Genomic DNA, 11,861 nt, shown 5'->3' on the forward strand with positions numbered 1-11,861 from the left:
ATAAGAATTCAAAACAGCATATCATTGTAACTATACAGGTCATAAAATAACTTTAAGGAGCAAATACATTTTGTCTGAGTAACTTTTTTCTCTCAAGTTTACTGTCTGGTTCTTCTACTTCTACGTCACTTCCCGTGAATGCTTTCTGTGCGAGTTTCGATCAAAGATGGCGTCCGCACAGCTAACGGACGAGGAGCTTTTCTCCGAGTTAAAGCGTCTAGGCTTCGCCCCGGGCCCGGTCACGGAGAACACGCGGCCCGTGTACCTAAAAAAACTTAAAAAGCTACGGGAGGAGCAGCAACAGCAGCGGTCCAGAGGCGCTAAAGGACGCGGCGGCAACATCATCATCAACAACAACAACGGCGGCGGCGCTCACAGCAACACGGCGGCGCGAGCCAGGCCGAGCGGCGGTGACGTCACGCACCTGCACGCGAGCCGCGGCGTCGGCGGCCGTCAGATCTTAAACGAGAAGCGCAGCGACGGCGCCGGGAAACTCGTCCTGGGATTCAGCTCCGACGAGTCGGACGCGGAGGCGCCGCGGGGGAAAGGAGGCCTGAACCACCACCACCACCACCACCACGGCGGCGGGAGGCGAGACCGAGGCTCGGGACCGCAGTCCCCTTCCGTGAGGCCTGCACAAGAAACGCCGCCCGCCGCCGCCGCTCGTAGGAGTGTCGGGGTCGGTCCGCCGTCGTCGTCGGGTCGGAGAGGCGCCTTCGGGTCTTCGTGGTGGGAAGACGCGGTCGTGGCGCAGCCCGAGGGCCCGGAGGAGCGGGACGGCGGTGAGGAGGAGGAGGAGGAGGTGGTGGAGAGGAGCAGCCGGGCTGTGAACGGGAGCGGGGCGCCCCGCGCCGGTAAGACCACCGGGGATTACTCGGACTCGGACGAGGAGGAGCAGCGCGAGCGTCAGCGCGAGCGCCGCACGCTCTCGAGACGGAGCGCGCCAGGGCCCGCCGCGTTCCCGCTCCGACACGTCGGCGAGTCAAGGGGCGGGAAGGAGAGGACGTCGCTCCCGACCCGAGCGCGCGACGGTCCAGACGCGACGAGGGCGCGTGAGGTGGACGACGACGACGATGGTGAAGAAGAGACGAGCGAGTTCGGCGGTGTCTTGTTGAACCGCGGCTATCCGAAAAGTTCTGGTTTCGTCTCCGGCGTTATGGGCCAGACGGACGGACAGAGCGGCAGCGGCGGCGGCCCGTGCGGTAAGAACCACGTCGACGGCGGCGACGGCACCAGCACCAGCAGGCTCGGCGTCGGACTCCGACCTCGCTTCTCCTCGTACGGCGGTCCGCCCGCCACCTACCGACCCAACCACTCCAACCACACCGGGCCGAACCACAACTACAGCCGGGCCGCCCCCAAACTCAAGCAGGCGGTCCCGGAGGACGAGCTCCTTCAGCAGTTCCGGAGGGAGGAGGTGTCCGCCCCCGGCAGCTTCAGCGCGCACTACCTGTCCATGGTGCTCCTGACCGCCGCCTGCCTGTTCTTCGTGCTGCTCGGCCTCATGTACCTGCGGATGCGGGGGGGCTCCAGCGCCTCGGAGGGGGCTGCCAGTGAGTATTGCAGAATGGGGCTTCCCCCAGTGACATGCATGATTGACAGTTAACAGTTTTGGTTGACAAATGATTTGATGAATTGACTGATCCTCATCTTGGAAATGCGTGTGATTTTCAGAATCCAAGAACAACCCAGGCACTTGGGCCGATTTATTATTCATTGCCTGCAATTGATTGGCATAACCAGTTCATTTTGGTTGTGTGATTTGATGGATTAAGCATTCCTTTATTTTAACGTTAGTTAGTTTTATGTATACCCAACACTGACATCCCATTGCTGTTTCTTTACAATGCTCAAAGTGACTGTGTTTCCTCCTTTAATCCGAAGTGTTAGATTTACACGTTTCTAGTTTTCACCCTGCACCGTTCACACCCTCAGACAGGAAATAGCCACTGTTTCCCGGGAGGGGGGAGTCAGAACAGGAGTGGACCACCCCTGTGGGCAGTGAAATGCTTGCGTGTTGTGCCTCCCTGTCTGCTGTATTGTACATCTCTCTCTCTCTCTCTCTCTCTCTCTCTCTCTCTCTCTCTCTCTCTCTCTCTCTCTCTCTCGGGAGCTGCAACAGTGAAAAGTTTGAAAGAACGTCTCAATGTAATTGTGCTATCAGCCCTGCGTGATCTCAACATTCCTGCCTTATTCATGAGTGGTTAACAGGATTGCCTGCGTGATTTCTTGCAGGAAATGGCCTTAATCCACTGTTTCACTTTGGGCGTTCCTTATGACGTCTTTACACTGTTCCTCTTGTCAGTGTGTGATCCTTTCCTGTGCAACATGAAATTTGGATGCCTGCAATTCAACTAGACAATAATGGTCTTTTGGCCATATTGTATTACTTTTATGGGAAAATTCCCCATGGTTAATAGTTTATGATGTTATGAAAGTAGGCACGTGTGATCGCATGCAGGTTTGTGTGTGTGTGTGTGTGTGTGTGTGTGTGTGTGTGTGAGATGTGCCCAGAGGGGCTCACAGGGAGGGCCCTTTGACTGCACAGCCTGTGGCAGACATCTAGGTCACAGACGAGCTAAAGCAGCCTAATTGTGTGTCCCCTGAGCGCTGGCACGTCTAGAGAGATCAGCTCTGCCATCTGGCTGTCTGACCATATCCTGCTCCGCTCTTCTCACTTGGCTTCTGTCTGGTTTCTTTGTATAGCGTTTGGTCTGTGGAGTAAAATATCACCATGGCTTGTACGTTGGGTACAGATTCTGTTTGAAATGGATTTGTAGTGATGAATGTTGAAAGGCCTCTTCAGTGACCTGTGTTAATGACCCACCTGTAGATGTAATGTCTTAAGTCTGATGGAATTGGACTTGGATAATTGATTCGACCAGTTAGCATGAAGAGAACACACTGAGACTCTCCGATCGTCGAATACCCATGGAAGTGTTTTCACGTCTTTGGACCGTGTCCTGTTTGACCCCGTCCACACGTTCAGTGAACTGGCATGTCTGTGGAGATCTGGCTGCATTAATTCATGGCTGCTGTCGAGGGCAGTGGAGCCCTGTGAGCGCGTGTGTGTGTGCGCGCGCGTGCAGAGTCTGAGTACCAGACTTTGAAAAGCTTTTTGCTGATCTAATATATTTTGTGTGTGTTTCTTTTGCAGTCAAGAGCCACCCATTTGGTGCAGACTTTGACAGCTCATATGTAAGTAACTTCATGGGTCCACAATGTATAAGAATTTTTGTGCATGTGATTATTAGTTTGAATTAGTTTTTATTAAAGACGTACATTTGACACATAGTCAACTTTGCCCTCCAATGCTGGTCGAGTCGTAGATTGTGCAATTACTAGTAGCTAATTGAACAGCTATTCTTACTGGTAGATCATTTGATCACACCTGAGTCCAAGAAATAGGAAGAGTGGAGAATGTCTTATTACCAGGAGCCTGAGGTTGATTTGAACATCCCTGTTCCTCTTCAACATTGTGCACATATTATACTTCAACCTTTATCCTTTGTCTATCTTCTGTCGATCTGTTGAGTGCGACATGTGCGGTCCGCCGTCCTGTGTCTCCATCTTAAACGCTGTTCTCGTTTTCTCCTCTCAGGACAACACGGAGAAGGACCTCATCCTCAGTCTTTTACTCCAGCTACATGATCACCTGGCTGACGTTGCAGGTGACTATAGATTTCACAGTCTAGCCCAATGACTGTTTCACTCGTGGATTTGAACTGGTTTTTTTTTTTCTTCTTCTTTACCATGTTTGTGTGCGGAGTTGCGGTAGCATTTGCGTTTAATGCTTTCTTAGCTTGCATTTTGGGAAATTACATTATTTGTTCTTGACTTGGTCTGTTTCAACCGTTTGCTGCTTTTAGGAGAACATGACTGCAGAGAAATCACTGAGCCAATGAACAGAAGCGTCTCCTTCTCTGAGGCCACCGAGTATTTAAAGGTGCTCTACGTTCGACACTTAGTGACAGCATTTTCACATGCTTACTAAGCACCATTTAATTCATTTTAGTTCATTAATGTGACGGTATCTATCTTAAGCTAATGTTTGCTGTTTTTGTATGAAAATCACGTTGTTTAAAAAATAATTTAGACATTCAACATGTAGCTGTTCTGACTTGTTGGCAGACTAAGTGCTTATTGTTTTGCTGATGAGCTAACAGGTTCAGGTTTTTCTAATTCACAACACGAGACTCCCCTGGACCTGTCAAATGTTGATCAGTGAAATCACTTTTGTTTTGTATAGCTCCAAAATAAAGGTTATGAAAACTGGATCCAAACATCCCTGGAGTGGATCATTAAAACTGGAGAGGCTGTTGGTATAAGGTAAAGTGATCCTTCAGTTTACTGTAGCAGGATTTTGTTAGGCTATTGGTTTTTCTTTAATGCATTTTCCTTTTAAATGCAGTTGACACCAGCACTTCCGAAGCCCGTCTCTTTACACGCATGGCTCAGCAGTGTGTGTGCTCACACTCTCTGTCCTTGACCGCAGGTTGATGGCAGCAGACCCCACGCAGCCAGTGGAAGACGTGTCCGACATCTCCCGTCTGGAGTCCACGCACCCCCGCATGTCCTTCCTCTGCCGCTTCCGACGAGCCTTCTTCACTGTGATCTACAGAGCCCTCTTCTTCCTCACTGGTTTGTCTCCCTGTATTTTCCCCCCCGCACACTTACTTTGGGGTCGAGTTTGGCTCCAAGACTACGTTTGGGATCAGGTTGCTGGTTCATAACAGCATGAAAGGAGGCAACCAGCTCTGTATGTCTGTATTCCAGCAGTCGGGGTCTGAGGTTGGTCACCCTCTGCTCTCTGTCTGTGTCCCTACAGTAGTAAGTGTCGTCTGGGGCTTGACGTGTTACATGAAGTACCGCTGGAGAAGAGAGGAGGAAGAGACCAGGCAGATGTATGACATGGTGGAGAGAATCATAGGTACAGTAACTCTGCTCTCTGCTGTCCCGCCACAGTGCCACGGTTCCCTGGTGTGCTATGAGCCTTGTTTGTGCATGTGCAGATGTCCTCAGAAGTCACAGCGAGGCATGTCAGGACAACAAGGAGCTGCAGCCATACCTGCCTATCCCGCACGTGCGGGACTCGCTGGTGCAGCCTCAGGACAGGTCTGACTCCCACCCTCCTCCTCCCCACCCCTTGTTCTCCGTCAGCCAAGCTTTTCCTCAAAGCCTCGTTTTTCCACAAAGGCAGCTGTGCCTGACGCATGATTTGCACATGTGTAACTATCAGGAAGAAGTTGAAGAAAGTGTGGGATCGGGCCGTCACCTTCCTGTCCGCCAACGAGTCCCGCATCCGCACAGAGACGCAGCGGATGGGAGGAACCGATTTCCTTGTGTGGCGGTGGCTCCAGCCCTCCATGTCTTGTGACAAGATGTGCAACATGCTGCCCTCTAAAGTGTGGCAGGGCAAAGGTGAGCCAGCGTGCGCCGTGGTGTGGACCCGACGTCCCGCGACGCCCGGTCAGGGCGACGTTCCTGCTCGTGCGCGTATTTAACGGTCTGGGCTTGCTGTTCTTCCCAGCATTCCCTTTGGATCGAAGAAATTCACCACCCAACAGCTTGACGCCGTGTCTGAAGATCCGTAACATGTTCGACCCTGTGATGTAAGTTCGCTAAGGGCTGTCCCGAAAACAGCTGCTAGCAAATCAATGCAATAGTAGTATAGAAATAGTATAGTAATGGTGTAGTAGTGCTGTACCTAGTACACTTTATATAACGTTTCATAAATGTTCGAGATGGTTGAGCAGATGGGCTTGATGTGGAGTTTAAAAGACCCAGGTGTTTCCTCACCTGCCAGTGTTCTGATTTGATCAGGGAGATTGGGGAAAACTGGCACCTCGCCATTCATGAAGCCATCCTGGAGAAATGCAGCGACAACGATGGGATCGTCCACATCGCTGTTGACAAGAACTCGCGAGAGGTGCGTGAGGGGTTACCCTGTCCTCGCTGCACTAGCATAGCACAGAATAGCATGACCCGGTAAAGCTGCAAAGCTAAAACTATGGGCGGCAAGTCTGCATATGGGTGGTATGAAAGTTCTCACCCTGAGCTGTTTTTATCCCCTAGGGCTGTGTTTATGTGAAGTGCCTTTCAGCAGAGCATGCAGGTAAAGCTTTCAAGGCTCTTCACGGCTCTTGGTTTGATGGTAAGTACTTTTTAATCATAGTGGAAGGGAGGGTGTAATAACCGTGGGTTTGTTTATGACCTGCAGTTAGGCAGCTCCGAGTTCCTGACCCTCATGTCTCGTTTTGCAGGAAAGCTGGTGACGGTGAAGTACCTGCGTCTGGACCGGTACCACCAGCGTTTCCCGCAGGCCCTGACCTGCAGCACCCCCCTGAAGCCCTCCAGCACCAGCCTGAACACCATGATCCGCCTGCAACAGCGCTCTAGCCCGTCCAGCTCCCTGGCCTTCTCTTGAGGGCTGCCTCCACCCTCAGCACCTCCTCTCACACCCTCTCCGCCCCCCCCCCCCCACCCACTCCTCCGTCTCCCCTCCCCACCTCCCTCCTCCCCTCTTGTGGATGTCCCTTCTCAGCGCAGCAGGAACCTCGCACCGGCAGCTCTCCCGTCGCCGTGGGCCGAAGGACGCCACTGTCTCCCATCAGCAGAGCTCAAGGACGGTTTACTACAAACCAGTGAGCTTCCTCGTCCTTGAAGTTGAGCTGTAGAGAGAGGACGTGGGCGCTAGAGCGAGTCTGGTGGTGAACGTGCCGTCAGGACTTTGGTCAGGAGAGCTGCTCGTTTCCACATCCCTCCTCCCGGACTCTGGTGCATCGGACACTTATTTCTTCTACTTTTTCCTTGACATTTGTTTTTTGTTTACAAACTGTCTTTATAGATGAAACAAGGAAACAAAAATGGCTTCCAACCTATTTTAATGTTCAGAATCGAGGAACTCTGGAGATCTGGAGCTACTGTGGTTCTTCTCCCTCTTGCGTCGTGTCCAGCTGACTCCCCTCCTTTACTTCAGAGGAGTTGGGGCTGTACATAGCTGCATGTGCTGGTTAAAGTATCCCGATATTTAAGCTTTGAATTGTATCATATAACGTGGATGTTTATTTCTCTGAAGACGTTTTAGCTGATGTATTCCCACTTTTTTGTAGTTTTTAATCCAAAAACAATGGCATGCACATACTCAAGAAGGGGTGCTGTAAATATTTTTTGAATGGTGGTGGTTGAAATTGTATAAACTGCAAATTGTTACAAGCTCTAATGCATTTCTTGCCAACAGAATGATTTACACCCATTGCATTTGAGCTCAGAGGTGTCAGAGGGAAGGTTTTCACAACTGGGTCATGTTATATAGGCAGCATGGTTATGAAATGGTGGAGAAATTAATTGGCTTTCTCTAGTTTACTGTTCCAACCCTCCCATTCATGCAGCTCTGAACACTGGCCTCAATCTTCCCATCTTGATTGTATTTCGATATACTTTAATGTATTTTTTTTTTTCCTTTATATTTTGAAAATTATCCTTTTCATTGATGCAGGTTGGTATTGACACTTCCATTGAAAGCCTCTCCGACTAAGTGAATAGTGCTTAGTTGAAGCTAAGGCACTGATGAACAGAACATTTTCCGGTCAAATGGCGTAATTAACATCACTTTTCTTTGGTGGTTGCGTTGAAATTTTTTTACCACCTTGACTCCCTTGTCTGCCCATTTCTTCCAAAATGGCTGTTAAGAGGTGCTAATACAAGTGCAGTTGTGCTGGTGGCAGGGCTAAATCTTGTCTAAAGGTTAGATGAGCCATGCTGTTCCTTTTTGTGAGACATGACATGATTGAGACATTCGTGAGCAGAGAGCATGTTAGTCCTATCTTTTTGAACAATGAAACACATGCCAGCTGTTTAAGGTTGGGGTTTATTTGAGGTCAATAAAAGTGTAGTTGTGTTTTCTGAGATGATCCAAATTTTCCTACTTAATTTGTATTATTATAAGTTTGTAAGAAATAAACATTGTCCCCAAAGTAAATGTCAGTCTCCAGATTGCGTAATTCCTATATCGTGCAGAAATGCGACAACATGGCAAGATGAGTGTGAGAAGAGACTGAAGAGAGACACTTTTGTGAGCAGTCAGTGCCTGGATGTGGCGTGTAGGTTTGGTCAATGTGTCCCTTATTTCTCGATGACTGCTGGTCTATGCTTTTGTATCTATTGAAAATGCGGAAGCAGTGTATATTGGGTGGTGTTTGCAGCAGGATTAATGCACAGTCGAAGACCTGGTGCAGCAAATAACCTATTGGTGCCTTAATTCTGTGCTGTTTTATTAACAGGCACTGCATTTGCTGGTAATGTATATCCGTTTATAAAATGTTCAAATTATCTAATGTTTTAATGGGCATATATGGTTGATCTCCCCCAGAAAAGTAACACGCATTTAAATCCAGATCCATAGTTTCAGTTGAAATCACTAGTCATGCTGACATACTGGCGGGCACCTTTAGGTGGGGTAAGGCAGCTTTCTCAGAGATCAGAGCATGATAAATACATTAAATATTCAAAGCCAGGACTTGTTCTTGCTTTACTTCCACACATCATTGTAATCTTACCTTATGACTATAGCCTGGTGTTAACGACTGAGCTGCCCCTCTGCGCCCCCCCCCCCCCATCCCCATCCCCTCTGTAGTCTGTAAAGACAGAATGTAAAGCTGTTTAGGCTGGCGCAGTGCCTGGCTGGCATTTGATATGTTCTTCTTTTTTTCCCTCTGATGTATCTGATGTAAACACTGTACATTAATACCTGCAATGTGTAATAGTATGCACCAGCTCTTTCAGTACATGTTGTTTTGACCAGTGTCCCTGACCTACAAACCAGAAATGAAATGTATAATAATTCACATTTTATTGTAATTTGTCACTTGGTTAAAATGCACTAATTAAAAGTTTATTAGGGATTTGTAATTTTAATAGTGTTGGGTCATGAATTGAAATACTTTAACCTCTGTTGTTTAGAGTTTTGGCAGAAGTGTATTGAACAGTTTAATTAAGTGAACACTTTCAGTGAATTAGTTTGAAGTACTTTAACTCTAGAACTTTGGAGCCATTAATGTTTACATTTAAGTTACCCATGTGAGATTAACTACACACAGCCAATGATATTTGTATTGTTCTATACAAACAATAGGCTAGTTTGTTCAAGCTAATGTTTCAAATTAATCACAATTCAATTCCAGAAGTATGTAAACGGGAAAAGGGCATTCAAGATAGCAATCATCATTTACAATAAACTTGGAATTTGGAAAATACAATATAATTATTTGAAAACATATGAAAGGTAATGGCATTATTCCAAAGTAACAATATTTTGAGAACAAAGGAAAAACCACACAAGTTTTCAAATTTGAGATGTACACCAATTATTGTAGTAGAATTATTGTAGAATACGAATGATGAGAACTTGGTTAAAAAGAATACAGTAGTATGAAGTTTGTCACCATATGTACTTATAATGTTATTGCAAATATTTGGAGGCCCCAGTTAGCAAATTAAAAGTAAAATAAATAAATAAATAAAATGTTTTCTAGAAATATCCCAGAACACTAGATAGTAAAGTGCAATAATCTACCGTATAAATATAACTACGAGAGAGGAGTCCAAACTTCTTACCTAACTTATATTAAAGTATCGAGATGAGAGCTAGAGTATAGTACAAAAGGTTTAGTTCTGCATTTGCAAATAAACAACCTTCTCACCTTCTCTGCACATATTAGGACATTGAGTGTCCGACCAAAGAATTTCCCACAATGCACTCGTCGTTACCTAAACGGTAGAGCGGAGCCGCCGCTTAGGCACCGTCAACAAATGCTCCACTCCCGGGTTCGGCTAAGGCCAGGTTCGGCTTTCTGCGTGGCCGTGACTGTATTTCTTTGTTCTGGTACGTTTATCTCAATTTATCGTGATTGTGCACACTTTTCTAGCCGTCGGTAATGATTTGTATATCACTGGTTATATATTTACTTACTGGTAATAGCCTACATTTTCTAAATATAAACTGTGTATGTTTACAACGTTTTTTTCTCGCTTGTGCTTGTAAATTCATAGTTCTTTACGACAGCAGCTTGGTTAGTCAACCTAAGGTGATTTAAAACTGTTTTGTTGGTTGTAGCAGACAGCAGGACATGTTATACTACATGTTAGGGTCTGCTGCTGTCAACCGTTACCGACAGCAAAGCAGGTCTAACGGTCCGCTAACGTGAAACTCAATATCCACTACCTAAAGCCACAATGGCAGTGACTGGGCTGCTTTGTTGCTTATAGTACCTGGCTAAATGTGCGACGAAGCCCCCCACTGCAGTAATTCAGCTACCACCGCTTACATAACCCAGTTGTTCAGGCATTAGTTCAGCTCCCTCTGCTCCTGTGAGTTGTAGCACGACGCAACGGCCTGACAAGACATGCGTGTCCACTTTAAATGACCAATATACTGGGAATAAAACCTGCGTAAGCCCCGCTTTCGTTGTGAATGTAGATAACTTGCATCTTTAACACCTTTAACTTAAACTACAAGCAGAAAAAAAGCTCTGGCCAATTTATAGAAGGACCCGTTTACATGTCCAGATCCATTTGGCTCAGCCAGAAAAGGGTGTTGCGTGTTTACATGACAGTGAGACATCAGTGAGACATCAATGAGACATCGCACAGGCATATCCAGCCATATAAGGCCGTATAAAGATGAGACGAGCGGGAGTTCTACTTATTTCAATCGATCAGTGTTGGTTATTTCAAAGGAACAGCAAAACGTCTTTAACTAAACTAAAAAGAGTTACAGTGGCTGTGCCTTGGACCTTGAAACGACTGGAACAATGGCAGTAACGATCTCAAGAGCGACATATCCTTGCTATTTATAATCTGTCCTAATGGCTCATGCGTGTGTATTTTTAAAATATGGCTTCACTTACACCAATCAATCATTTGCTAGAATATTTCAGGTTGGATCAACTGGCTGTCAGTTTATTTTATTTATCAAAGCTGTTCAAACTTAATTAAATGATTTACATTACTGGCTAAGTCATATGTAAAATCATAAGCATAATTGTTGGTATTTTTATTTTAATAATAAGTTGTTAATAATATTTAACACTAAATGACGCTAAATGTTTATTTATATGACCACTAGATGGCACTCCTTTCACATAAACTTCAAACCGTACATATATTCGGTCTCTTAAGCCCTCATATTGTTAAGTTAACTCACTTGCAGTCTTTCATATATTCAGCTCTGGTTCAGTCCTGACCCCTGTTAATCAACCTCGTATACTCCAGATTGCCGTAGCAAATTATGGAACAAAAACAACCGAGCTTCTTTGACTCAATAGCCTGCTGAGTGACCCCGGCCCATCCGCACCAACTCTCTTCCTCTTAGCTCCGCCCTACTACCACTGCTCGAGTTCCCTGTAGGCCAGGATGGCCTTCCGTCTTCTCCGGTGTCTATTCCCTGCAACCCCATTGGTGGGCTTGGTGGCGCGCCAGTACAGAAGGTCCACTAGTCGTGTTGGACAACTCCTAAATGTCACTTCATCTGCTTCACTAGGTACTGTAATATAAGTGTGGCCACAGTGAAGATGTGAAAGTAACAGTGATTTTACTGTGTTAGGCGTATTTAAGATGAATCCAGCTGTTTTCAACATGAGACACCAAATTCAGGCAATCTTTTTCTGCTTTAGTTTACTAGGCCTAACACACCGAAAGTCAATTGAGCTAATAGTACTCAAAAGTACATTTTTTTTAAACATGTGCTAATTCCAAGTTGCATGGCAAATATTCAAGTATGCAAATATATTTCAGTCACATACTCAATATGTGATCCTAAAAGAGCCAGCATCTTACCCTTTTCATGACCAATTCTTACAAGT

General features: G+C 46.4%; 2 protein-coding genes across 5 annotated transcripts in view; both read left to right on the plus strand.

The window, feature by feature from the left end:
• The first annotated feature begins 130 nt into the window (after positions 1-130).
• Positions 131-7,981, plus strand: lemd3 (LEM domain containing 3). The gene is made up of 13 exons (XM_077005023.1): positions 131-1,553; positions 3,158-3,198; positions 3,602-3,671; positions 3,870-3,946; positions 4,250-4,329; positions 4,496-4,641; positions 4,829-4,930; positions 5,013-5,115; positions 5,240-5,421; positions 5,531-5,612; positions 5,824-5,929; positions 6,076-6,154; positions 6,264-7,981. Exons 1-13 carry the CDS (start codon positions 167-169, stop codon positions 6,425-6,427), a joined length of 2,619 nt encoding a protein of 872 aa, XP_076861138.1. The 5' UTR covers positions 131-166; the 3' UTR covers positions 6,428-7,981.
• Positions 7,982-9,729: 1,748 nt separating this feature from the next.
• Positions 9,730-11,861, plus strand: part of msrb3 (methionine sulfoxide reductase B3) — a 12,141-nt gene continuing 10,009 nt past the window's right edge. The window contains exons 1-2 of one of the 4 annotated variants that reach the window (XM_077005024.1): positions 9,750-9,883; positions 11,372-11,539. In XM_077005024.1, the coding sequence (XP_076861139.1) occupies positions 11,413-11,539 (127 nt within the window). In that variant the 5' untranslated portion in view covers positions 9,750-9,883; positions 11,372-11,412. Of the gene's footprint in view, positions 9,884-11,371; positions 11,540-11,861 lie in introns of those variants that run through there. The other 3 variants (XM_077005027.1, XM_077005025.1, XM_077005026.1) reach the window with 3 other exon arrangements.

This window comes from Brachyhypopomus gauderio, chromosome 5 (assembly GCF_052324685.1).
Source record: "Brachyhypopomus gauderio isolate BG-103 chromosome 5, BGAUD_0.2, whole genome shotgun sequence".
Classification (NCBI taxonomy): domain Eukaryota; kingdom Metazoa; phylum Chordata; class Actinopteri; order Gymnotiformes; family Hypopomidae; genus Brachyhypopomus; species Brachyhypopomus gauderio.